Source organism: Poecile atricapillus, chromosome 12 (genome assembly GCF_030490865.1).
Source record: "Poecile atricapillus isolate bPoeAtr1 chromosome 12, bPoeAtr1.hap1, whole genome shotgun sequence".
NCBI classification, from domain to species: Eukaryota; Metazoa; Chordata; class Aves; order Passeriformes; family Paridae; genus Poecile; species Poecile atricapillus.
Window position 1 is genome coordinate 3999918 of NC_081260.1, and position 24863 is coordinate 4024780.

The 24863-nt window shown below is 53.4% G+C and overlaps 2 protein-coding genes across 3 annotated transcripts; one reads left to right on the plus strand and one right to left on the minus strand.

Moving 5' to 3' along the window:
* The first annotated feature begins 11685 nt into the window (after nucleotides 1-11685).
* LOC131583534 (nuclear pore glycoprotein p62-like) lies at nucleotides 11686-17783 on the plus strand. Its single transcript, XM_058847747.1, has 12 exons — nucleotides 11686-11993; nucleotides 12842-13227; nucleotides 13452-13562; nucleotides 14008-14145; nucleotides 14327-14422; nucleotides 14842-14950; nucleotides 15066-15210; nucleotides 15612-15661; nucleotides 15784-15918; nucleotides 16593-16704; nucleotides 17116-17182; nucleotides 17489-17783. Exons 1-12 carry the CDS (start codon nucleotides 11701-11703, stop codon nucleotides 17578-17580), a joined length of 1734 nt encoding a protein of 577 aa, XP_058703730.1. The 5' UTR covers nucleotides 11686-11700; the 3' UTR covers nucleotides 17581-17783.
* A 148-nt stretch (nucleotides 17784-17931) lies between these two features.
* Nucleotides 17932-24258, minus strand: RBM41 (RNA binding motif protein 41). 2 transcript variants are annotated; one of them, XM_058847751.1, is made up of 7 exons: nucleotides 24167-24258; nucleotides 23372-23488; nucleotides 23071-23263; nucleotides 20830-21034; nucleotides 19527-19903; nucleotides 18809-18956; nucleotides 17932-18313 (listed from the first exon to the last, which is right to left on the minus strand). In XM_058847751.1, exons 1-7 carry the CDS (start codon nucleotides 24172-24174, stop codon nucleotides 18156-18158), a joined length of 1206 nt encoding a protein of 401 aa, XP_058703734.1. In that variant the 5' UTR covers nucleotides 24175-24258; the 3' UTR covers nucleotides 17932-18155. The 2 variants fall into 2 exon arrangements, with proteins under 2 accessions (XP_058703734.1, XP_058703732.1); XM_058847749.1 differs by lacking the exon at nucleotides 24167-24258 and having other exon boundaries at nucleotides 23372-23556.
* Between the last annotated feature and the right edge of the window lie 605 nt (nucleotides 24259-24863).

Here is a 24863-nt window from a genome sequence, read left to right on the forward strand (position 1 = left end):
GGAGCAAGAGCATTTTAATCCATCTGATGTACCACTGCCCCACGTGAGAGAGCCCCTGCTCTGCTGTGCCACAGCACAGGGCCACCTGGAGACCACCTTGCCCTGGCTCCTTGACCCCAAGGAGCAGGAGGCCTTGGTCTACCTGCTGACCCCTCATAAAGCAATTTAAATTAGGTCATGGAGAGGAAGGGACCGTGTTCTCCACTCAAACGTCACAACCATCACCCTTGCACCAGTGAAATCGTGTTTGCCGTGGGGTTAGCACACTCCTGATAACATTGGGTCATGCTTTCTCCCCTCCTCAGAGAGCAGGGAGCCACACAGGGACCCATCCCCAGGGTGACACTCGCTGGAAGGACCAGGGTGGATCTCAAGGCAAAGGCCAGTGACCCCATTTCCACAGCCAAAGGACAAAGCACAACGCACAGCATCAACCCTGGACCAGCTGAGTTTATTCCTGCCCTGGGGAAAAGAGTACCCTGGGGCTTAACCTGCTGGCTGCAGCCCACCAGGAGATGCTGCAAGTTCTGAGGGTCCTGTGGTCATAAATGGGGTTTTTTTATGTGCAGCTGGTGGAGAGAGTGGGAGAGAAAATAGTTGGCACAAAAGGTCACACCTTAAAGAGGAGGAATTCCTGGGCACTGGGTCCTTACCCCTCACCTCCCACCCCTGTCTGCGGGCAGAGGCTGTGCTAATTAAACAAAGGGGCATTTGAAACGCTCAGAGCTTGATTGGTGCTGGGCTTATTAATGCTTTAATTCAAGGAGCAGAAGGGAAGCTTCCCCCAGACAGAGAAAGGCAGCTGGCACAGGCAGAGGCAGGCAGAGCTCAGAGCTCGGGTGCAGGAGCACCCATCACACTGGAAAAGGGACCAGCCTTTCCCCAGGCCCCCCTGCCTCCAGCCCTGCCACAGGGGAGCTCCTGCACTAAACTGTGGGTTGGTTCAGGGAGGAGAACATTTCTCCCCTCCAGATTCCCTGGCCTTCAATGTGAATGCACCCAAAGATGTGAAACCTGGCTACAGGGCAAGGCAGGTTGACACAGATTTTCCACTTTGGAAGGAGGATGGGCAAGGGGAGGGGAGGACACTGGGTGCACAGATGTGGTGCCAGTGGTTATCTCTGCATCACGCAATAGCCATGTTCCTCATTATTGATAAACCAGGTTCTTGAGGGCAGCCTGGATGTAGCCCAGCCTAGGGACAGGGAGAACAGGAGCCCAGACTGCTCTGGAGGGCAGTTCTGCTGATGGAGAGCCTGAGTGAAGGGATGGAGCTCAGCCAGCCAGCACAGCACAGAGCCAGCCCCTCGATGGCCTCTTGCCCCTCACCAGCTCAGTGGCAATAGCTGAGGGTGCTCCAGGATTCCCTGCAGGAAAGGCACAGGGGAGCACAGCCAAGCTCAGGACAAGATGGGCAGCCAGGGGGAAAGCAGGGGTGGGAAGAGGGCTGGGTGGGGAAGAGCTCTCTCCATCTCAAGCCCTCACCTTGCAGGCTGGTGTGGTGAAGTGGGGGGAGCCCTGCAGCCCTCACTGGAGGGCCAGGCTGCAGTGACTAATCCCCTGTCACAAGGAAATGAGTCCTTCCCCTCTCCTCTTCTCGCTCTGGATGATGCCTCAGTGGAAGGAACGGGGCAATAAAATACTAATGTGCCCTTATCTTCAAAAGCAATAGACGTACTATAAACACTCAGTCCACGCCAACCTGGGATCAGGGACTGCAACCTCATCAGCTGGTCATGAGCAACATGCAACAAGTCACAACTTCTTCTTCCAAAGAGGGAACAGCACAGCCCTTCTCCAAGGCCCCTGCATCCAGCCCTTGCCCACCAAGCACTGCCCCAGGTGCAATCAGAGCCTCTTCTCGTGCAGAGCACTGGGCAGGGATGTCCAGGTAAAAAAAGGCACAGGTGTGCCCTAGACCCACCAGGATGAGACACCCCCTGCCTCTCTGGAGCCCTCCAGGCAAGCAGAGCTCCTTCTGACATTCCCAACCTGCATCTCATCTCTGCCTAGCACAGCTGACCTGAAGCAGCAGCAAATAATCCATGCAAGCTCTCTGGGGAGTATCGGGCCACGTGCTGGGAGGGCCCATCTCTGCCCATAGCCCCCAGGAATTGCTCAGATAGGAGAGATGGGAGGGGGAAGGAAATTCAGGCCAAGTTCCTGATGGGCCAAGGCACTTGGAAAGGGCCAGCACATTCCTCCACCCTCTCCCCAGCCACAGCACACTCCCAGCTGCCTCCCACACCATGTCAGAGCCTCCTCACCCCTCAGCAAGCCAGGGCAGATATGGAAGATTGCCCATGACTTTGCAGCAGCCTTTTCTGGAGCAGCAGAGGATTCACAACTGAAAGGGACTGCTCCCAGAAACCCCAAATCCTGACTCCCAGGCTGGGCTCAAGTCACACACTGGTACAAATGGGAGAGGCATTCCCCACCCCAACCATGCCCCTGAGCCCAGGAAAGAGCCTCATGGATTCACCTTTGGGCATCTGTGGTGCTCAGCTGGCAATTGTACTCCCATTTTTCCTCCAAACCATGGGATGGCTCTGTCTGGAGTCAGGGCAGGCAACACGGGCTGTTGGTGCCTGGCTCTTCTGGTCCTGGTGGGAGACCTTGTAAAGGAGGTGAGAAACAAGCTCCTCTTTGGAAAACACCTTCTATCAGGGGAAAAAATGCTGCACAACTCACAGCTTTCCACAGCTGTCCAGAGGAGACCTGTTTAAAGGCACTTTAAAGGATCTTTCGGTCTTGAAAGAAAGATATGAGGGGAAACAGGGCAGAATGAACTCCATGACACTGCAGGGGACAGAGGCCTTTGGGTGCACCGAAGGAGATTACTAGAAAGCACTTCCTCTTTGAACAACAGCTCAGAAATCTATCAGGAGGGTTATAAAAGGTGATTATCTCGCAAAACCTGATACCTGTGGAGAGGACACAGAGGTTTGATCTTCCAGGCACTGCATTAACATCACAATCAGATTGTTCCATAATAATTTGAGTCTAATCTCTACTGGAGGACCTTCAGGTTAGTGATCTCAGCAAATCTCATGTACATGCAACCTGTAGTAGCAAAAAAAGGCTTTGTAGTCACCAATTCAGTGAGCAAGACATATTTTTATCATGGTACAAACACATCCTCTTCCACAGATTGTACAGAAATATTGGGGAAAACATACTCCATCTCCAAAATCTGCCAAAATCTGCTTTGGAGAACTGGTTTAGAGAATTGCAGATAAATTGTCCTGCACCCTCAACAGCTCCACTACCAAGTGATGGTTCCACAGCACCACGCTGGACAGGAGAGGGGAAAACCAGAGGATCCCAAACACGGACAAACAGAGCTGCAACCACCTTAGCAAGTCTAGAGAATAGTGCCAAGCATTCCCTGCCATCCTGTCACCTCCGTGCTCAAGGGCACCAATGTTCTGGCAGCTGCTAACAAAGGTTCATACCTAGAAGATAATCAGACCCCAGGCACAGCTGAGCCCCTTCAGGCTCTCTGCTAAGCACCATGAGTCTGGAAGGAACAAATCACCCCATAAGCAGAGAAAGCAGGGGGGCTTCACCAGCTTTGGGGTTGCCTTTTATCTCTACTCAGGATTTCACTGTGTGCTTTGGATGAAGTTTTTCCCACACTGGCAAACTAATCTTTCCTGAAGTCAGGTGTCTTTTTTCACGGAACTTACATCACCTTCTATTTCTGGGATGTCCAGCCTGCTAAAAAAGGCTGAAAGCAGAACAAGACTCACGTCAGAAGCAGCATTATTACCTCAAACTCGCTTTCCCAGAAAAGCTGTCTCTCTAGGTTTCTCAGGTCACTGGAGCAAAGTTCCACAGCACCAGCTCTACCTGGCGAGTGCTCCTAAGATTTCTCCAACAGATGCATTTTCATTACCCAAATGTTTAGCCCTTTCCTTTTGAGGCAGTGGGCACAATTTCAGCCTTCAGTATTTTTCAGAGCACAGAAAAGCCCAGAGACTCTGGAGGCATTACAGAGCTAAGTGCAGACCTCATCTATCCCTGGACCCCCTGTGATGCTCCCTTGCCCTTTGAACTATTCCAGTACACTTTTAAAGGAATTAGGGCTCCGCTCTTTACCTCTGGTTCTTCCCCAGCTGCCACAGAAGCCAGGCACACATCTCACAGAGCACTGGGAGCCTCTGATCCTCCCACGACTGAACATCTCCTCTTCAGCCTTCTGCCCTTCCCAAACACCCTTTATTTCAATGTTTTCAGACTGTGAACTGGCAGGATGTTCCACCCCAGGCCTGGCTGCTGGCCGGGGCAAGGCTGGCTCCATCTCTGTGCTGCCCAGGGAGGCAGCAGGGGAGAGATATCAGGGAGAAAAACAATTACCTCCTTGTTTTCATGGCAAGGAGAGCAGGCTTTGGGTCCAGGGGCATCCTCAGCAAGGGGCAGGACAAAACCCCCGGAAGCAGCTCCTAGAACAAAGTCCCCATAGCTCAGCCCAGGGAGCTGCCAGGATCCTGTTAACACACAATAAATTTCCACCTGCCTGGGCAGAGCTGTCCCTGTAGCTGACACCCAGGGCCTGATCACAAACAAGGGTCTTGCTGTGGGTTCTGGCCTCCTTCCCAAAGCTCAGGGAGTCCCATCTCCCTGCTGTGCTAGGATGACCAGAGTCCCACCGGGCTGATTTCTGCCTGGGATTCTGCAGCTGAAAACAGGTATGTTTTACCTCACAAGTCACAGGCAGAGGCAGCTAATCCACCCAGCTTCAGTGCTGAGTAAAATCCTCATGAGGAATAAAAGGGAATAAGCAGCACAAACCACAGTGCAAAGGCAGCCCTGTCCTGTGTGAGGAGACAGGTTTACCCTCAGCTGTCCCTGAATGCAGCTGCCCTTTCCCATGGAAGATTTTTGCAAATCAGAGGCTGCCCAGAAAATGCAGGACTAAAGCTCCCAGCTCAGTGATGGGATGGAGAGAGCCACAGTGCCTTCAGCAGTGTGAGCTGAGGGGAAACAACACTGCTCTTCCCTGGCCCCTTGCACCGCTGCCTGCTCCTGCTCACCCCCTGTGCAATGCTGGGACCAAGGGCAGGACAGGCTGCGTCCCCCCCAAGCCTTGCCAGGGCTGCTGGCTGCAGCCCCAGGACTTCATGGGGCACAGCACAGTGCTGGCACAGCGGACAGTGAGAGTTCTGGGAGGAGAAGGCTTTGCCAAACAATCCTTATCTCTGAAGATGCCTTTCTGACCACCTCCAATAAGTGTTTATATCCACTACACAACTTAATCCCTCCAAACTACTCTGGCAGCAACTCCTGGCACAGGCATCCTTGAGAGAGCTTTGAAAGATGCAGAAGAGAAGTGCCAGGTTTCAAACCCAGCTACTCTGATACCAGCTTATCTAAGGAAAATTAGTAGCTGCAGTTTGCCAAACTACATCCATTTAGGAAATGCTCCATCACAGAACTACTTTGTGTGTTATTTCCTCACACTGGGGAAAACAAATCAGCTCAAGAAATGCCAAAAGACCCATGTATTGCTGTAAGGAGCATATATTTTTGTCTTGTTGCTGATGTCAGACATAGAGAGGTGAGAATATGAAGCCTGCTAACTGTTCACAGGCTGTTGAACGCTTCCGTAGGCTCACAGATCTCTGCTGATGGATGCTTGCATCAAAGCTGGCCTTTCCTCACCACCTCCTCATTCAGCAAAGCCCATTCCTCTCACTAATGCCTGAGTGTCTGTTTTCTGTACATCACCGTGCTGGGCTTGGCTGGGCAGACTTAATTTCCTTGACAGCAGCTGCTGTGGGGCTGGGTTTGGCTCTGTGCAGGAAACAGGGCTGGTAACACAGGGATGTTTGAGTTATCACTGAGCAGGGATTACACACAGCCAGGGCCTTTCCTGCTCCTCACCCTCACCACTGAGGAGCTCGGGGGGCACAAGGAGCTGGGGGACACGGCCAGGACAGCTGGTCCCAGCTGACCACAGAGGTACCCCAGAGCATGTGGCATCACCCTCAGCACATAAAGCTGGGGGAGAAGGGAAGACATTCTGAGTTTGGCTTCCCAAGTCACTGTTACATGTCACAGAGCCCTGCTTTCCTGGAACTCCTGCCTGCCATGAGAGGCAGTGGATTAATTCCTTGCTTAGCTTTGCTTGCATACACGACTTTTGCTTTAGTTATTAAACTGCCTTTATCTAAACCCACAGGTTTTCTCACTTTTACTTTTCCAATTCTCTCCCCCATCCCACTGGCGGGAAGGGAGAGAGCAGCTGCGTGGGGCTGAGTTGCCGGCTGGGGTTAAACCATGACAATCACTCAAACATGTTCTCCTTTCCTTGGGTGGCAAGAATAAACCAGGAGACAGCTTTTAGCCCAAGGGCTCGACACACGCCATGAAAAGCTCTTGGGATGTCTGTGAATAATCTTCTGAAAAATAAGGTCAAGTATGTTAGGGATAAAGTTCAGATCATAGAGCTACTTAAATGGGCGGGAATAAAAAAAGATGCAAAGAGGAGGAGCAGCAGCAGCTAAGATTACACATATGTGCCGTGAAGAACATTGAGATCAAGTCTGAAGGAGGTGTGGACATTTCCTGCTTTAGAAGCAGCTTTGGAGAAGAAAATAAAGGTCTGTGTTTTCACCCGCCCAGGGTAGATGCTTCAAGGGATGATTGGCTTTTGGGATAAAACTTCCTAGCATGGTCAGAAGCATGAATGCTCCCAAGATCATTGGCTATTTTGCTATTTTGTACTTCAGAAACCATATTTCATGCAACCATAAAAACTGGTGCAAGCATCCCAAACACTGGTAAAGTATAACTTTGGCTCATTGCAATATCCTGGTACAGATTCAATGTCCTGAACAGCTCTATTGAAACATGAATGTGATTGGGGTGTAGGCCTGGGGCTTGAGGACCAGCTGGAGAGATGTCAGAAGCAAAACACCAAACCTGAATGAAGGTAAGAAAAGCTACTTTCAAACCATGAATGGAGGGAAATAAGGGAGCTACCTTCAATCTCAAGTGTTCCCACCTGCAGCACTGACCTGAAAACACAGTAAACAGCACAATCTGAAAATGTCAAGAGAGGTCAAAGAAACAGCTCTGAAATCTTGAAAGATGAGCTGGAAACAAAACAGGATTCAACCAAGCAGGATATCAGGAATGGTATCAGACACAGGTCCTACAGACTGCAAAAAAACCCACAGCTGTACAGACATGTCCTTTCTGCCTCCAATATCAACAGAGAAAGTCCTTTCTGTGGTAAGGTGTAAGTGTAGCCCTGGGGAAAGTGACATGGCACAATCCTCACCATGCAGGATGGGGCACTGTCTGTCCACATCGATGTGTTGCTCAACACTGACTCTCAGGCAACACACGCAGCACATGTTTGGTGATATCACCTGAGCACTGGTTTCTGTCACATGGTCTCATGCCTTTCCAGGTAAAATGAAGTGTTTGAGTCAAAGGAGTGATGCTGTGCTGGCCACCCAGGCACCCTCTCCTCCATACCCATGGCCTGGGCGAGAGAGTGCGCTTCAGGAGGGACAGGGAATATGTGACTGTAAGGGTGGTGTTTCCTCAGCTCCTTGGACCCCATCATTTTGTGGTATAAAGGAGGAAATCAGGTTTGATTCAAGATGCTTCTGCACTGGAAATAAGCACAGGCTTGAACAGCATTGAACTACTTGCACTCATGCTTATTTTCTTCCCACGAGCCATATACTGCAGGCAGCACAGGGAGTTGCAGCATCTTTTGGGTGCAACTGCTCCCCTTTGTCACATCTGACTGCTCCCAAACGCCTCATCTTCCTCCAAACGCCCCATCATCCTCGACATTTCCCAGGTTTAAAGCCCAGTCATGCTGCTGGCTAAAGAAGAGTCTAAGAAAACAAGCCTGAAGAAGCCAAGCTGCCAGACAGGACAGCATCAGCTAAGGGAGCTCAGCCAGGCTAACCCGGAGCCTTGCAGCAGATCTGACGGCCCCACCGCCCCGCCGGCTGTTCCCATGGCTACACCCAGGATAAATTGAGTTCAAGGAACCTCGTGTTGCTACATTATTTAACAAACAGTCACGCTCAAGAGGAAAACACAGGCAGGGACCCAGTTTAGCAGCTGCGTGGGCTGATCAGAGCGATGGGTGCCCGAGTGCCTCATGGCATGGAAGGGCCCAAATCCTCAAGCTCAGCACCACAGCCGAGCCAGACAGGGTGTGAGCCACAAGGAGAGTCCAGCATGGCCACAGAAGAGCCATGCTGGTCCTGCAAGGTCCATGCTGTTTGTCCACAAACACAACCAGACCTTGCACCTGACGGAGCCCTGCATACCTGACCCATTTTCCTGACTTCAGGAAAGGAAAGGCCTTCCTACAAGTCTGTGCTCTGGCCCAGGCCTCAAATGCAGCACTGGGCAAAGAGGACAGGAATGTGGGCACAGAGAAAAGCATGGGAGGAAGAAAGAGTGTGGAGGAGTTATAGAGGTGTTGGGAGAGATGAACAGGGTTAGAGGGCAAAGGTGTGGATGGAGTTTGGAGGTGCTGCAGAGAGCTTATATTTGGAAAAAGTGGTTCAGCATGGCAGCAGTGAGGAGAAACAAGAGGGGTCTGGGGAGGAGCTGAGGCAGGGAAAACAGGAGCAACAGGAGGTGTTTGGCTGGACTGTTCTCACCACACAGTGTTTTCAGTGCTGGTGTAACCCAGTGCCTTTCCCCTTCCCCAAAATCCTGCAAGGAGGAGCAGAAGGTGACCCAGATCGGTCTGTGATTCATCAACCAGCTGCAGAGGGCCACGATTCTGTGATTCTGTGAGACGCCAAGGTCCCCTGGGCTGTTCCCAGGACCCTTCCCTGGGCAGGCACTGGGGACACGTGTGGGACACAGCCAGGCCAGCAGTGCCACCGTGTGGGAACAGGTCACCTCCTTCTGCCAGGACACGGGCAGCAAGGGTTCCTGGAGCTTCAAAGAGAGCAGCTGGAAACACAAACACACATACATGTGTAAATAAACTCAACTATCACCCTCTCCCCATCCCGAAACTTAAAAAGAATGAGAGACTTATCCTGAGAAGTTTACTCAGCCAGAAACCTGCTCCTTGCTGGAAACCAAAAAATTGTGTTGTCTCTCAAGTGTTTTTCAGTAATGCCCAGAAAAATAACTCTGTTTTACTGGGCACTGAAGTGAGACTGACAGGGCTGTAATTACCAGGGTCTTCTGTCTTGCCTGTCTTGAAAACTAGGACTTTGGCCAGCTTCCAGTCTGCAGGGACCTCTCCAGGCTCCCAAGACTTGAAAAATAATGGAGAGAGACGCTGTGATGACAGGCCCAGCATTTTCAGTACCCTGGGATGAACCCCATTGTGCCCCATAGATTTATGTGCATCCAGCTGGAGCAGCAAGCCTCAAACAAGTTCAGTTTTGGTTGGGAGCTTATCCTGCCCCTATTCACAGTCCTCCAACACAGAGCTCTGGGGGTCCCAGGGCCCATCACTGATGTTAATGACAGAGGTGAAGAAGGCATTAAACATCTCTGCTTTGTCCATGTCCCTATCTGTGAGGTGCCTGACCTCATCAAGTGCGGACCGATGTTATCTCTGATCCTCCTTTTGCTGTTTATATGTTTTAACAAGTCCTTTTTGCTGTGCTTCACAGTGCTGGCAAGCTTGAACAACAATCAAGCTCTGACCACATGAATTTTCTCCCTGCAATGGTGAACAGCAGCTCCCTAATTTTCCTGTGTAACCTGTCCTTGCTTCCAATGTCCATACACTGGAACTTGTGTTCCTCCCAGACACGAGTTCCTATGACAATAACCTGTCTTTTTTTTCTCCACAGGAGTGATTTTGATATGGAATGCAGGTCAACTTGACCTTGTTGATACCTCCAACCTCGATGGAGCATAGTCCTCAGCACTGGTTCTACTTGCAGAGCCTGGTATCTCTGACCCAAGGGCACCTGAGAAGGTGGGGTAGTCCCAGAAGAGCGCACAGAGAAATGCAGTGTAACCCTTGTGTGCAGCACAGACCAGTAGGAGCAGCTGATTGCAAGGGAAGGCACCAGCACAGTCAGAAGTTACATGGAAACTGTGTAAGGAGTTCTCTCTAGGCACCACTGTACATTTGTGTTGGTGTCCTGAAGCACAAGGTAAAAATCCGGTATGTAGCAGTTTAAAACAGAAATGTAAGTATCATTTTTCTACTGCACAGGTGTTTTCACTGAACTGCCAAACACATTCCTATGTCTCCATCCTCAGACAATGATGATAACTTTGACATTGCTTCCTTCTCTGTTGAAAAGTGCCTTTATTATCTAGTTTCTAAGTTATAAAAACTTATTTCTTGGCCTCCACAGCCAGCTGATTTCCTTTCTACTTAGTGATAAAGGCTATCTTATCTGGCTTTATGGAATGCTGAACTTCAACAGCTAACAGCCATTGAACCATATGAACTGGTTGCACCCTGGAATTTGTTGATCAGAGAAAAGAATTTTCCTTCAGTAATATCCAGATAATTGTCCAAACTCCAGCAGCTCTTTCCACTTAGCATTTGAGCTGAAATTAAGTAAGGAATTGAAGCTTCTTGTTCTGCAACACGTCAGGAGCTCTCAACAAGAAATTTATTTTTCTATTAGCAGTGTTACCATTGGAATGTAAGTCAATCAACACATTTAACTAAAACCCACCCAATTCCCCAGAAATGATCTAATTTAAATGGGCAGATTCCTCTCGAATGAAAGGATGTTGTTTTAAACGGGAAAAAAGAGGTCAGGTAATGATCAAAGAGAGCAGACATTGAAAAAAGTTCCTAATTTAATACTGCCTGTTTCAATGAGACCTGGATTGACAGGTACGTGTCCCTTGTCCCGCACCCTCGGACTGGTGTCCCCTGTCCCGCACCCCTGTCCCTGTGTCCCCGGTCCCGGTGTCCCTGTCCCGGTGTCCCCTGTCCCGCACCCCTGTCCCGGTATCCCCTGTCCCGGTGTCCCTGTCCCGGTGTCCCTGTCCCGCACTCCTGTCCCGGTGTCCCCTGTCCCGGTGTCCCCTGTCCCGGTATCCCCTGTCCCGGTGTCCCCTGTCCCGGTGTCCTCGGTCCCGGTATCCCCTGTCCCGATGTCCCCTGTCCCGGTGTCCCTGTCCCGGTATCCCCGGTCCCGGTGTCCCCTGTCCCGGTGTCCCTGTCCCGGTGTCCCCTGTCCCGGTGTCCCCTGTCCCGGTGTCCCTGTCCCGGTGTCCCCTGTCCCACACTCCTGTCCCGGTGTCCCTGTCCCGGTATCCCCTGTCCCGGTGTCCCTGTCCCGGTGTCCCCAGTCTCGGTGTCCCCTGTCCCGGTGTCCCTGTCCCGGTGTCCCCTGTCCCGGTGTCCCTGTCCCGGTATCCCCTGTCCCGGTGTCCCCTGTCCCGGTGTCCCTGTCCCGGTGTCCCCTGTCCCGGTGTCCCTGTCCCGCTGTCCCCTGTCCCGGTGTCCCCTGTCCCGATGTCCCCTGTCTCTCACCCCGGCCCCGCGGCCGCGTCCCCCGTCCCCACAGCAACGCGAACAGGCCCCGCCCCTCACGCCCCAACAGCCAATCGTAGCCGAGAACCTGCGAGTGGCGGCCGCATTGACCAATGGGTGCCGAGGGCGGGAAGGCGCGGGCCCGGGCGGGGCGCGGTGACGCCATCGCGCCGCGCGCGGTCGCGGAGCCGCCGCCGCGCCTGCCGGAGCTCGGCCCGCGCCGCCGCCGCCGCCGCCGCGCCATGAGCCAGTTCAGCTTCGGGGCGGCCGCGCCCGGCGGCGCCTTCAGCCTGGGCGCGCCCAGAGCCGCCGCCACCACCACGGCCACCAGCGGCTTCTCCTTCTCCGCGCCCGCCGCCGCCGCCGCCTCCACCGCCTTCAGCTTCGGCAGCGCGGCGCCGGCGGCGGGCGGCAGCCAGCCCGCCGGGCTCTTCTCCTTCAGCAGGCCGGGCGCAGCCGTGCAGCCCTCCGGCTTCAGCTTCGGCTCGGCCGCCGCGGCCCCCGCGGCCCCGGCAGCCGCCGCCTTCCCGCTGGGGTGAGAGCCGGGCCCGGGCGGGGCGCGGGCAGCGGCAGAGAGCGAGGGACGGAGCGAGCGAGCGAGGGAGGGAGGGAGCGGGGGCTGTCGGTGCCGGGCCAGGGCTCCGCCGGCCATTCTGCAGGGAACGAGCCTTGGCCCTGGGGGCCGGCACTTCCCAGCGCCCTGCAGCGATCGCCGCCTTGGGCAAGGGCTCAGCGGGCCCTGGGACCTGGCCTGGCTGGTGTTTTCATGGGGCAGCTCCTACACGTGCTGGGAAGCAGATGTTCCGCCTTTCCGTCTGCAGCTGGGCTGGACACGCGTGCACAAAGAAACGCTAAAGCTCCGCCGCCGAATATAAAACGTCTCGTTCTGTCTGCCCCGGATCTGGAGTGCTCGGAAGGTTTTCTCGGCAGTTTGGCAGGGATTTGTCGTTAAGGAGAGGCTGCGAGTTCTGGAGTGGTTCTGCAGAGCTGCCGCTGTCAAAGCGTGCCAGATGGCAGCTGTGGGAAGGGAGCTCAAATGGGGACGAGCAGGAAAAAACCAGCCTTGTGTAGAGAGAACAAAAAAGGCTGATTGTGAGCTGTGAGAAGGAGCAGCTTCACGTATGCTGCCATAAAATGTCCTGTGGTGCCTGGGTGGCTGGCTGGAGGTAATGGAGGGAGAGTCAGTAGAAAGAGGAGGGATGGCAGGTGACAGCAGCTGGATGGAGTCTGTTGTCAGAGTTGGGACACAACTCTGGCCTGGCCGGGTGTGCATCTCTTGGAAAGGAGGTTTCTGCTGTCAGCAAATGGTCAGGGAGAAGACAAGCTGTGGACGTGAGTGGACGTGTGCCTCAAGCAGATTGGCTTCTTTTCTTTTTTCCCTAGGGCAAACACCCCAAAAGTGAACTTTGGAGCCAGCACTGTCACTTCAGCTCCTGGAATCACGGGGGGCTTTTCTTTTAGTGCCCCTGCTGCAACCAGCACACCCTCGAGTCAGGCAGCAGCCCCATCCGGCTTTTCCTTTGGCTCTGCTGGCACCAGCAGCACCAGCACGGCTCCGTCTGGGACGACAGGAGGCTTCACCTTCTCCAGTGGCACCACGACTCAGGCGGGAACAGCCGGCTTCAGCATCGGCACCGCGGCTCCACAGGCAACGTCCGCGGGGCTGACCTTTGGCACGGCCCCTGCGGCTGCTGCCACCACCAGCACGGCCACCCTGGGAGCGGCCACCCCGTCAGCAGCGCCCTTCAGCCTCGGGGGGCAGCCCACAGGTGGGGGAGCAGCCCGGGGGGGCAGCTGGGAGCCTTTGGCATGGGGATATCTGAGGGTGGAGTGGAGCTCTGCAGCCTCTGGCTTCTGCTGGGGCACAGTGGAGCCAGGGGCTGGAGCCAGAGCTGGTTCTGATAGGCTTGTCCAGGGTCTGCAGTGGTGGGGAGCAATTGCTCTTCAGCCTGGAGGAAGAAAATCCATCTTTTCCTTTGGCTCCTGCTTCCAGGTCTAACCTTTGGGGCACTGCCTTCAACAGCAGCCACCAGCACAACCACGGCAACGCTGACCACAAGTACCAGCCAGGCACCCACCCTGTCCTTTGGAACCAAGCTTGGAGGTAGGAAGCTGTTCTAGAAAACAATTCCTCAAGGCTTTGGGAAATCCTCCTGGCAGTATTTGACTATTGGGAGTAGACAAATGCACTGGGGTGTGGGAAGGAGCCAGAGGCGTTTGTTCCTGTGAGTTTGCCCTGGCAGGGGTGACCTGTGGCAGCTCCTAGAGCCACTGGACACTGTGTCCTGTGTTTCTGATTGTGTCCCACATGCCAGATTCTGTTCTGTGCTTGTTTGGGCAGCACAGTGGAAGGGAGGCAGTCTTGGAGGGCACAATGTGAAAGACAGCGAGTGGAGGGAGAATAGGAGGAAAAGGAGGTTAAAATGCTGACATTGCCAAGAACCAGGTGTGGCTGGGCAGTTTGTGTCAGCCTCCCAGCAGGGTTGTTGTGCGGTGGGTGGGAGCTCAGTGTGCTCTGCCTGTACACATGGAGCTGTTTGTCTCTGCAGTCACATCCACAGCTGCCACCACAGCCTCCACCACCAGCACCACCTCAGTGCTGGGCTCCACGGGGACCTCGTTGTTTGCATCGGTGGCCACTTCTTCAGCCCCAGCCTCCTCCTCCTCCACCACCACAGGCCTCTCACGTGAGTCTCTCTGGGCAGGTTTGTCCCTGGGGCACTAAAGGAGCAGGTGGCTGCTGCTCCCTGTGGCTGCAGGAGCTGCTGTTGCTGCAGTGGGAGGGGGGAGCAGGCTGGGCACAACTTGTCCAAGGGGCCCTGCATTTCATGCCTTATGCAACCTGTTAATGGTGTCTTCTCTTTACAGTTGGTGCCACTTCCACGGGGACAGCCAGCCTGGGGACACTGGGCTTTGGACTGAAAGTTCCTGGAACAACAGCTGCCACAACAAGCACTGCCACTGGTAGGAAGGAGATGCTGAAAGTGGCTGAAGAGAAGGGAGCCTGACTTGGGAGAGTAGCAGCAGAGCAGTTCTGATTTGTAAAGCCCTCAAGTAACTGAAAATGACACAGTCTGACTGTGATCCTTTTCCATCTCTTTGTGAAAACCTAGAAGTTCTCTCAGCTGCTGCAGAGGTGCAGGGGAGGAACTGGCTGTGCTGGTAGTTCTTGGTTCTACCAGGAGAACTGAGGGGACTGACAAGGGTGTGGGCAAGGGATGTTTTCATTCCCTTCTTGGCAGAGCTGGGATTTGCTGTTGCTCCCTTCAGAGGGATCTACTGCAGCTCCTACAGCCATGGGCAGTGTACCCTGGACCTGTTCTCTGTTTGTGAGGTACCAGGTGTGTCCTCTCCTCTTGCTTGACTTGAATCTCTTCTTCCAGGGACTACTTCTGCTTCTGGCTTTCCTTTGAATCTGAAGCCATTGACTACGACTGGTGCCATTGGAGCTGTGACCTCCACAGCTGCCATAACCACAACCTCCACAACCAGGTGTGTGTTTTGTTACCACTGACCACTTGCTGCCTGTTCATGCTGGCATCTGGAGGAGGAAGGGGAATAAGTGAGTGTTGTGGTGTTTCTCTTTCCTGACCTTGCTCCCTCTCAGTGCCCCCCCAGTGATGACTTATGCCCAGCTGGAGAGTTTGATAAACAAGTGGAGCCTGGAACTGGAAGACCAAGAGAAGCACTTCCTGCATCAGGCTACACAGGTCAATGCCTGGGACCGGATGCTGATAGAGAATGGGGAGAAGGTGAGGTGACCTGCAGTGGAACCTCGTTCTGCTTGCTCAGGTCCTTAAAGGCCTCTGTTATAGATGCAACAAGCCATCGAGGGGGACTTTCTGCTTGTGAAAGAAATAGGTGTGAGCTCCACCTGAGTGCTTTTCACGGTCTCTCTGTGTGTCTGTTCTGGTCTTTAGGCCTTGGGGCTTGGAAATGTGTTCTGTGACTTTACTCTGTGATACCAGGTTCTCTCAGGGGGATCATTCCAAGCTGAACCTGCCTTATTCCATCTTTGGCCTGTAAATCTTTATGTAACAGTCTCTTGTTTCCAGTAGAACTTGCATGGTGCTGCTTTCTCCCTCGCACCTCTCTTCTTTGGGAAGCTGACTTCTTGGTGTTCAGGCTGTAATGGAGTGTCTTCTGTTTCCAGATCACTTCGTTACACAGAGAAGTGGAGAAGGTGAAGGTTGATCAGAAGAGGTAGGAGACTCTGAGCGCTTGAAATGATTGAATTTCTTCTCTGCACTGTCCTGCCTGCTTGTGTGACAGCTCTGCAATGTGTGCAACATGAAAGGGAAGCAGTTGGCATTTTCTCTTTGCAGACTGGATCAGGAGCTCGACTTCATTCTGTCCCAGCAGAAAGAGCTGGAGGACTTGCTGACCCCTCTGGAGGAGTCTGTGAAGGAGCAGAGCGGCACCATCTACCTGCAGCACGCCGATGAGGAACGGGAGAGGACGTGAGGCACAAATCTGCTGGGGATGGGGGATGAGCCCTGTCCTGTGGTCACAGCAGTCAGCAGGAGATAGAGTTGGGATGGGTGTCAGGATTGAACCATGATTGCCTGCTGTCAGATATTTAATCCTGTTTTACTCATGGCAACATAGATTTTACTCATTAGAAACTAGAACAGTGAGTGGAAGCCCTTGAATTAGCTTGAAAAGTTCTTTGTATGTTGGTGTAATCAGCTGTCTGGGAAGAGGTTACTAATTTTGGCATAATCTCAGAAAATTAATGATTCTTGAGTGACAGAAGTGGTGAGAACAGAGTGAACTATGTGTGGCATGAGCGTCCTCGTAAGCCTTTGGTGATGCATCATAGCAGGGTAAAGGCAGTGTTTGTCTGGTTCAAGAGATAAGGAATCTTAAATCCAGGCTTGCTGCTTCCTTCAGTTCCCACAAAGCCTTCCAGGAAGTTCTCCACTCTCTTGAATGACTGTAGATCAAGGGAGACAGGCCTTGGGAGACCCTTCCTGTGGGTGATGGAGCTTCTCTGGCTGCTGTTCCCAGGTCTCTGCCAGCCTTGGCTGCAGATGTGGAAGCTCATTCTCATTGCCCATAGTTGGTGTGACTGCAAGCAGGTCTTCAAAGCTCTCTTCAAACATTCTGATCTTGCTTCCTGTGTGCTCTGCAGCTACAAACTGGCTGAAAACATCGATGCTCAGCTGAAGCGCATGGCACAAGATCTGAAGGACATCACAGAGCACTTGAACACAACAAGAGGCCCAGCAGACACGAGTGACCCGGTAATTGGAAGCTTATATTTTTATTTTTTATAATTTATATTGTATTGATCTTGATGCTCCTTATGGCTGTACTCAGCAGCTTTTTTCTCAGTAAAAAATTCCCTTCAGTATTGGAGACTGAGCTTTTCCACATTCATTTTTAATTTTGCCACTCCGTGCTCAAGGTGATGAATGTTCACTATGGGCTGGTTCCTAGGTCTACATTAAAAGAAGCCAAAGCCACAGACATATCAGCTGAACTGTGCAGGTTTTTTGCTGGTATGGAGAAGCAAAGTAGCAGGGTTGCTGCACACACTTCCCTGGCAAAGTGGCTGCTGCCTTAGGGAAGCTGTGCAAGGAGGAACTTGCCTTTGACTCCTCTTGGTGTTTATGCATTCTCAAAACTGACTCGCACCTTCTCTCTCTACTCAGCTTCAGCAGATCTGTAAAATTTTGAATGCACACATGGATTCCCTGCAGTGGATTGACCAGAACTCAGGTGAGATTTATCCTGCAGCCTTTTGGGAATGTGAGTGGAAAGCAGAAGCATGTTTGTGGGTGTGGTTCATCCCTGAATTCCTGAAGGTGCCTGAGGAATCTTCCTCTTCACCTTCAGTAGCACTGTCCCCTCTGGTCTTGAATTCTCCTGATGTGCCTGATTAGAGGTCTCTAATGAGAAGTTAGTCCTGGCATCTGCTGGTGTTTTACCAAAAAGGCCCACTTAAATGTTTTTCTTTCTCCTGCAAGCAAAACTCTGCAGGGTTCTGTTCTGGGCTGTGACATTTAACCCTTGTTTCTCCCACAGCTGTGCTGCAGAGAAAGGTGGAAGAGGTGACAAAAGTCTGTGAGAGTCGCCGCAAGGAGCAGGAGCGCAGCTTTCGGATCGCATTTGATTGAAACACTCCCAAGTGCAAAGGATGAACATAAAGTCTCCACAGAAAACAACAGAGGTGTTAGAGGTCTGAAATCATGACCTGGTTTTGTTTCTTTTCTTGTAATAAAATGTGTTGTTTGTTCCAAATACAGTCTTTGTTGTGTTGGTCAGGAGAAGTTAAGACAGTGCCTGAAGTCTCTGGGGAAGTGTGGTCTCTGTGCTTTATCTGCCTGCAGGCTGGTGAGATGCACAAATGCTGCTTTGGAGGGCTCATGGCAGTGTGTGGACACAGTCCTGCAGCAGCAGGGTGCAGCACACGGGACTCTGGAAGACTTGTGGACTATAAGCATCAATAAACACACACTAAGGAAATACCACAATAAGTGCATTTATTTACCTGGCCTCTTCCCTCCCTCCTTGCCACAACAGTGTACAGGCAGTGCCTGTCTCAAGAAGAGCCCAGGCCCCTGCTCTCTCTTCCCCGCTCTGAGATTACTGGACCTGCACGTTGGCTCCCACCTGTCCTTCACTGTCCCACGTTCAACCACAGATTTCCTGCAGCTCACTGACATCCACAAGGCTGCTGGTTCTCCATCCCTCAGGTGGCAGGAGTGTTCTCTGCAGCAGAGGAGCTGGGGCTGGCAGAGTCAGCCTCCAACAAATGCTTCCTGCTTTTCCCAAAAGCAATCACCAGGGGTTTTCCCTGCAGCTTGTAGCCGTTCAGCAGCCGCAGGGCGCTCTGGGCTGACTCTGTGTCTGCAACGAGAGGGCACAGTGGGCACAGGGCACCCAGCAGGTGCTGGCACAGACTGTTCCTATGGGTGTTCCCATCTGATGGCCACTCAGCGTGCTCTAGTGCAGTGAGGGGATCCTGCAGCCACACTGACATGCTGAATGAACACTGCACGTGACAGACCACGTCGCTTCTGCCCTGGGAGATGCATCCCCGAGATTAAGTTTCCACCAAGCTCTTAGTCTATGACCCTGAGAACCTTATTTGCTGAAAAGTGGACCCCCCAGCTGCTGCTTGGCACCCGAGGAGAGGTTTATGCTGAGGACTAAACCCTGACAAACATCACTGAGCAACCTTTCCAACCCAGGGAAAGGACCATGGCACGATAGGAAGAGAAGGGAGTGAATTCCCCTGCTTTTCCTTGAAAGGCAGGCTTGCCAGCAGCACAGTGCCCTGCAGGAGGATGTGACACCTATGGGAGTCAGGGAAGAACTGAGAGGCACGAGGCAGCAACTCACCAGGGAAGGTGATGAAGGCCTGATCCCTCATCCGGCCGCTCAGGAGGCGGAACTGGATCAGTGGGCTGTCCTCCTTCTGGAACCGAGCAAACAAGGCCACCAGGTCCTTCACTGTCACACGGGGGGCCAGGTTCTTCAAATACAGCACCTGTAACAGAGACAGAGGGTCAGCCAGCCTTTGCCATGCAAAGACACTCCTCAGCCTAGTCCCAAGTCTGTACAGCTCCACAGTGTGAATTAGTTCAACCCTCACACCCACATGCTAATGGTGGCATTTAAAGGACAGGTGGGTGTACAGAGAAAGGCAGCTCTGAACTCAAGACATCACCCTGCTTACCTGCATCAAGCACTGACAGGTTCATTTTATTATAAAACACTTCCGTTTATTCAGTTTATTTATAAACTAAATAATCTCCAGCTACCAGATAGGCACAGTTTGAGTAAGGTGACAGCAGACCTCAGCCAGAGCACATCTTGACAGGTGACCTGCTGGAGCCAGGGAGGGCTGTGCTCACAAGTACAACTCTTTGCCAGGATGGTGACCTCCCAGCAGAGTCCAAGGTCCCTTTTCCCCCCAGAGCAGAGGCTGCTTTCCCCCTTGGCCTGGAGGATCAGCCGAGCAACTTCAAGGCAACAGCAAAGAGGAGCCTTTGCCTAACTGCCACAGCTTCAGGGCATCCTGCTGAGCAAGGATAAACCCTGGTTCATCTCAGCTTACCTTGCTGGGCTCCCCTGGATGGTAGGATGAGAATCTGGGTATGTTCCGGAGTTCTTCCTCTGAGAGGCGGTTCTTGAGGATCTCCTCTTCTGGGACAAACTCGACTGGCTCTTTAATAACCACAGGCCTTGGAGGGGACTGGTGGGGCTTTGTTGCAGAAACACTGGGACTTGCTGCCTGTTGTGCTTGCTCCTCCTGGTCTGGAAGTGATGACTCCTCAGTTACAGCCCTCTGCAGGGTTGGGGAAGGGGACAAGCAGGGGTCACTTCTAGCAGACTGGACTTTTTCTGGGCACTTCTTGCTCAGCAGCTCTTGGTAAACACTCTCCAGATGAACCATGGGGTCCTTTTCATCTGTTGCCCTCTTCTGAGTGTCATCTAATTCATAACAGAGAAACGTGGTAACTATCACCAATAACCTGGAAAACACACAGACTGCAAGACACAGAAAAGAGAAACCCTGTTTCACCCCAGCCTCTGTGCCCAGGCCCTGCAGGTTGTTTAAAACAAGAGCAGCTCCAGCAAGTGCTGGTTCCCCAGCTCAGGATGAACCTGCAGAGAGTAGCAGCTCCACCTGTGCTACATCAGAGCTTTTCTTCAGAGATCCTCTCAATTGCTTATCTGCAACCACATTTCAGCACTTTCTAGTGACTCCTTCACCACATCTTCCTCCTCCTGCATGTGCATGCATGATGGGCCATGCTGCCGGCCTGTACCACTATGGGGCTGCTTTCAAGGACATCAGATTAAGCTCCTGGGTTTAAAGAAGGTCCATGGAATGGACTGATCAATGATCTCCTTTAATTCTCTTTAATGGAAATGAGGACAAATGTGAGAGCAGTATCTCCCAGCCTTTGACTGGATCCAATTCCACTTCAGGGACTAGGCTTTCGCCATTCCTCCTCTTACCTGCTCTGTGCCTTTGCTTCCTTCACCCCCTGCAGTTTCCTCAGGGAAGGAACAATCTCCAGTGCCACACAGACACTTTGTGTAACTCAGACCTCGAGGCTCTACCAAAGCATCACCCCAGCTCCTCTCCCACACCCCAAGCTGCTCTGCACCACATGCAACACATCAAGGAGATCCATGCTCTCCAGAAATGGACTTTAAAAGCCTCTATATTAAACCCTTCACAGAACCAACTCTGCCTGCTGCTGTAAGAGAGGAAAATATCTCCTCCCACACAGTACCAAAGCAGAACCACATCTTCGGGGACAGAAGGCCAGACAGAAATGTGTTGGGCTCCCACACAGGCTGGCTCTGTGTGCCGGAGCCCAGGCAGGAAGAGCCCTGAGCCCACAAACCTTCGTGGTAGAGGGCCCGGAGGAAGGAGTGCCGGTCTGTTCCCTGGAAAAGGGCGTTCTCGATCTCCATCTCCCGCCGGCTCAGCTGCTTGCTGCCCGCAAACCTCTGCGGCAGCGCCAGGATGCGCTGCCGCTCCTGCAGCTTCTCCTGGATGGCATGGAGCCGCTCCTGCGTGGCCTCCGGGGCTGCCCCCAGCCCACAGCCCTGCAAAACAAGCACGGCTTGGCTCAGCAATGGCACGGGCCTCCTCCTCAGAGGGAGTCACAGCCCCAGCCCTGCAAGTGGGTGCAATTGGGAACCATCCCCCAGGGCACCAAGTCACTGCAAGGGTAGGACAAATACAAGCACACAGCAAGCTTGGTTCTTGAGGGAAGTGGAGAAACAGCTCCTTTCTCATCAGCTGTCTGTGCTGCTTCCCTCTCCTTGGCCTGTCTCCCTCTGTCCCTGCTGCCTCTGACAGCTACAGCCATTTTCCACAGCCACCTGCAGAGACTGCACAACCATCCTCTGGCAATTCTCTCCCCACACCTACAGCATCCCCGAGCTCAAGTTTCCACCAAGCTCTCCGTCTATGACCCTGAGATCCTTATTTGCTGAAAAGTGGACCCCCCAGCTGCTGCTTGGCACCCGAGGGGAGGTTTATGCTCAGGTCTAAACCCTGACAAACATCACTGAGCAACCTTCCAGAAACCATACAGGAACTGCAGCACAGCCCTCACAGCTCAGCTGCCAGGAGGGAGCATCCCTGGGTAAACACACCCCAGCTGCTGAAAGGGCACCTCTGCTCCCCCATCCACCCCGATCAGAAGACAAAGAACACGCTTTTATGGGGCTGTGGGTGGATTTTCTGTTCTCAAATTCAGTTTGAGAATTACTGTGACAGATCCTTCTGCCTTGGGCAAGAAACCAGGCTTTCTCCCTGCACTGAGCACAACCTAACAGTTTCCCATGGTACCTCTGCCCCACATCTGCACAGTTCCTTCCATTCACCATTTCACAGCTTCCGTAAGGCACGAAAGGCTGTTTATACGGAAAAGCAATTCCCGGAAATCATTTGTTGTACTTTGTTTTCAAAAAAGCTGCCACTTAGCAGCTGAAAATAACAGAAATCTGCACTCAGTACTCCACCAAGAGCTCCCCAGGCCATCTGAAGTTCTCCCTGTCTCGGCTGACATTATTCATCACCCATGGTGGAATCGTTCACTCAGGCCCTCCACCTCCAAAGCTGCACATCTGACTTAGGCCTTCTCCCTAAATATTCTTCTCTCAGAACCTGTGGAAGATATACCCTGATGTTACCATTTTTTTCTGTCAGAGTAGTGTTTTCCATACAAATAATTTTTTCTGAACATCCCAGAATTCATTTCATACTAAATATAACAGCTGGTACTGATGACATTGATTTTCATTCTTAAATTAACACCACCCCTCTCTACACCAAGCTTTAATCAGGCCACAGCAGGGTTGGATTTGCATTTAAACACCAAAGCAAGTAATGATTTCAGCTGAAAAAGAGCCAACCCCAGATTACCACAGACAACTCTCTCCTGCACACAGCTATCGCTCAGGAAGAGGAGGCAGAGGGAAGCCAAGGATCAGCCCAAGTCCTGTTTTGCATTTTCTAATTTGGCAAATTAAAAAGCAGGACACTCCAGTGCACCTGACATGGGACAACCACAAAAACCTCTTGTCTCTGGAGTATGAAAAAGAAAGGGTGAAGGTGGGGAAAGGAAAAAAACCTGCTGGAAAAACACCCAGGGAGGAGCCACCACACACTCTGCCTGACAGCTCTGCACTATTTCCACATGGCTATCCCAGGGCTCCTGAAGAGTACACTCCCTACAGCCATCTCATATCAGTAATGGGATACAGGGATATATCAGGATACTCAAAGGAGGATGTTGAGGTGCTCTGAAATATTTTCTCCTTTTTCTCTTCTGGTATTTCAATCCTTCATGCACAGGTATAAACAGGTGAAATGGTTTGTTTGAGATCAAGGCAGATGCAGGAATACACTCACATCCTGCTGTGTTCCAAACGACCCACTCCTGTCTTCAGCACATCTTTGAACACTGACCATTCCACCAAAGAAAAGAGGCCAGCAGAAATGTAGGATCATGCTGGGCTAAAGGGATACAAGGAGTGGCCATTCTTTACCAATGGCTTACAGAGGACTGGAATTATCTACCAGAGTGCCACAGGATCAGAGCAACCTGACCTGGTTAGAGAAGCATGCCCACCTTCCTTGCTGAAGCCTGGTTCTTCCAGAGCAGAATCTCCGAGTCGGAGAGCCCCAGTTCCCGGAGAGAGGAGGTTTCTTTGTCACTCTCCTGCAGGGCCTGGAACTGCGACAGGGTCAAAGCCCCCGCAGCCTCTTCCCCAAAAGGTTTGTAAAAAGCTGCAGGGGCAAAGCATCTCCGCTTTGACTTGCACCTGTGAGCCAAAGCAACACAACAGCACAAACAGCTCAGCACTGAGGAACTGGGGGACAGGAAGGGGCTGGTCTCTCTCAAACCACACCTAGGCCAGATCAGGACTTACTGCTCGATGGAGACAGAGGTGTCAAGCTGGTGGTGAAGGAGGCTTTTCAGCTGCCTCTCTCCTTCCGTCTCCAAGTCTTCCAGGAGAAGCTCATCACTGGACAGGCTGCTGTTCACCCTGGGGCACACAACCACAGCACAGGCACGGTCAGTAAGGCAACAGGGGAAACACTGCTCAAAACACATCCTTGCTACAGCTCCTCCACCTCTTGGGCTGTTTTTACGGGATTTAAAAAACAAGAAACCAAAACTACGTGACCAAAGCTCCCTTTAACGTCACTAGTAAAGTCAACAGATTTGGGGCTACTCTGAGTACAACCCAAGAAGTCTTCGGGTGTTATTGTATTGGTGGGGGGGTTGTTTATTTACTTTAAAATCACATGCAATCATTTTTAATTGACCAAAATCATCCTGCATCATCATCTAGACAGACACTGCCAGTTTCAAATGAGTCAGGGAAGGAAGAAAGAAATGAAACCACGACGCTGAAGAGAAACTGTGAATTTCCACAGCGCTCTTCCCTTTCCGGGGTCACCGGCTCCGGAGCAGACAGACCGCAAATCCACCGGACCCGGACCCGGACCCGGACCCGGACCCGGACCCGGACCCGGACCCGGACCCGGACCCGGGCCGTGCGGCGCCGCGCTCCCGCTCCGCCCGCTCCGGGCCCGGAGCCGCTCCGGGCCGCCCGCAGAGGGGGCTGGGGGTGGCACCGGGCCCGGGCCGTGACCGGCGGAGGGGCCGAGTCCGTGAGGGCAGTCTGGGGACCCCGGGGACCCGCGGATACCCCGCTCACCGGCGCATGGCCCCGCCGCTCCGCACTCCAAACCCCGGCAGCGCCCGCGGTGTGCCGGGAGCCGCCCCCGGAAGGAGCGGGGGGGAGCGGCCCGGAGCCGGGGGGGAGCGGCCCGGAGCCGGCGGAGAGCGGCCCGGAGCCAGGGGAGAGCGGCCTCTGAGCAGGGTGGAGAGCGGCCCGGAGCCGGGGAGAGCGGCCCTTGAGGAGCCGGGGAGAGCGGCCCTTGAGGAGCCGGGGGAGAGCGGCCCTGAGCCGGGGGAGAGCGGCCTCTGAGCAGGGTGGAGAGCGGCCCGGAGCCGGGGGGAGAACGGCCCGGAGTCGGGGAGAGCGGCCCTTGAGGAGCCGGGGAGAGCGGCCCTGAGCCGGGGGGAGCGGCCCGGAGCCGGGGAGAGGGGCCGGGAGCCGGGGGAGAGCGGCCCGGAGCGAGGGGAGAGCGGCCCGGAGCCGGGAGGAGAACGGCCCGGAGTCGGGGAGAGCGGCCCTTGAGGAGCCGGGGAGAGGGGCCGGGAGCCGGGGGGAGAGCGGCCCGGAGCCGGGGGGAGAGCGGCCCTGAGCCGGGGGGAGCGGCCCTGAGCCGGGGAGAGAGCGGCCCTTGAGGAGCCGGGGGGAGCGGCCCTTGAGGTGCTGCACTTAGCGCAGCCTTGGCAAGCAAGCATACCAAGCCTCCCTCAAAGACACTCGCTCCCCTCTGCAGCTA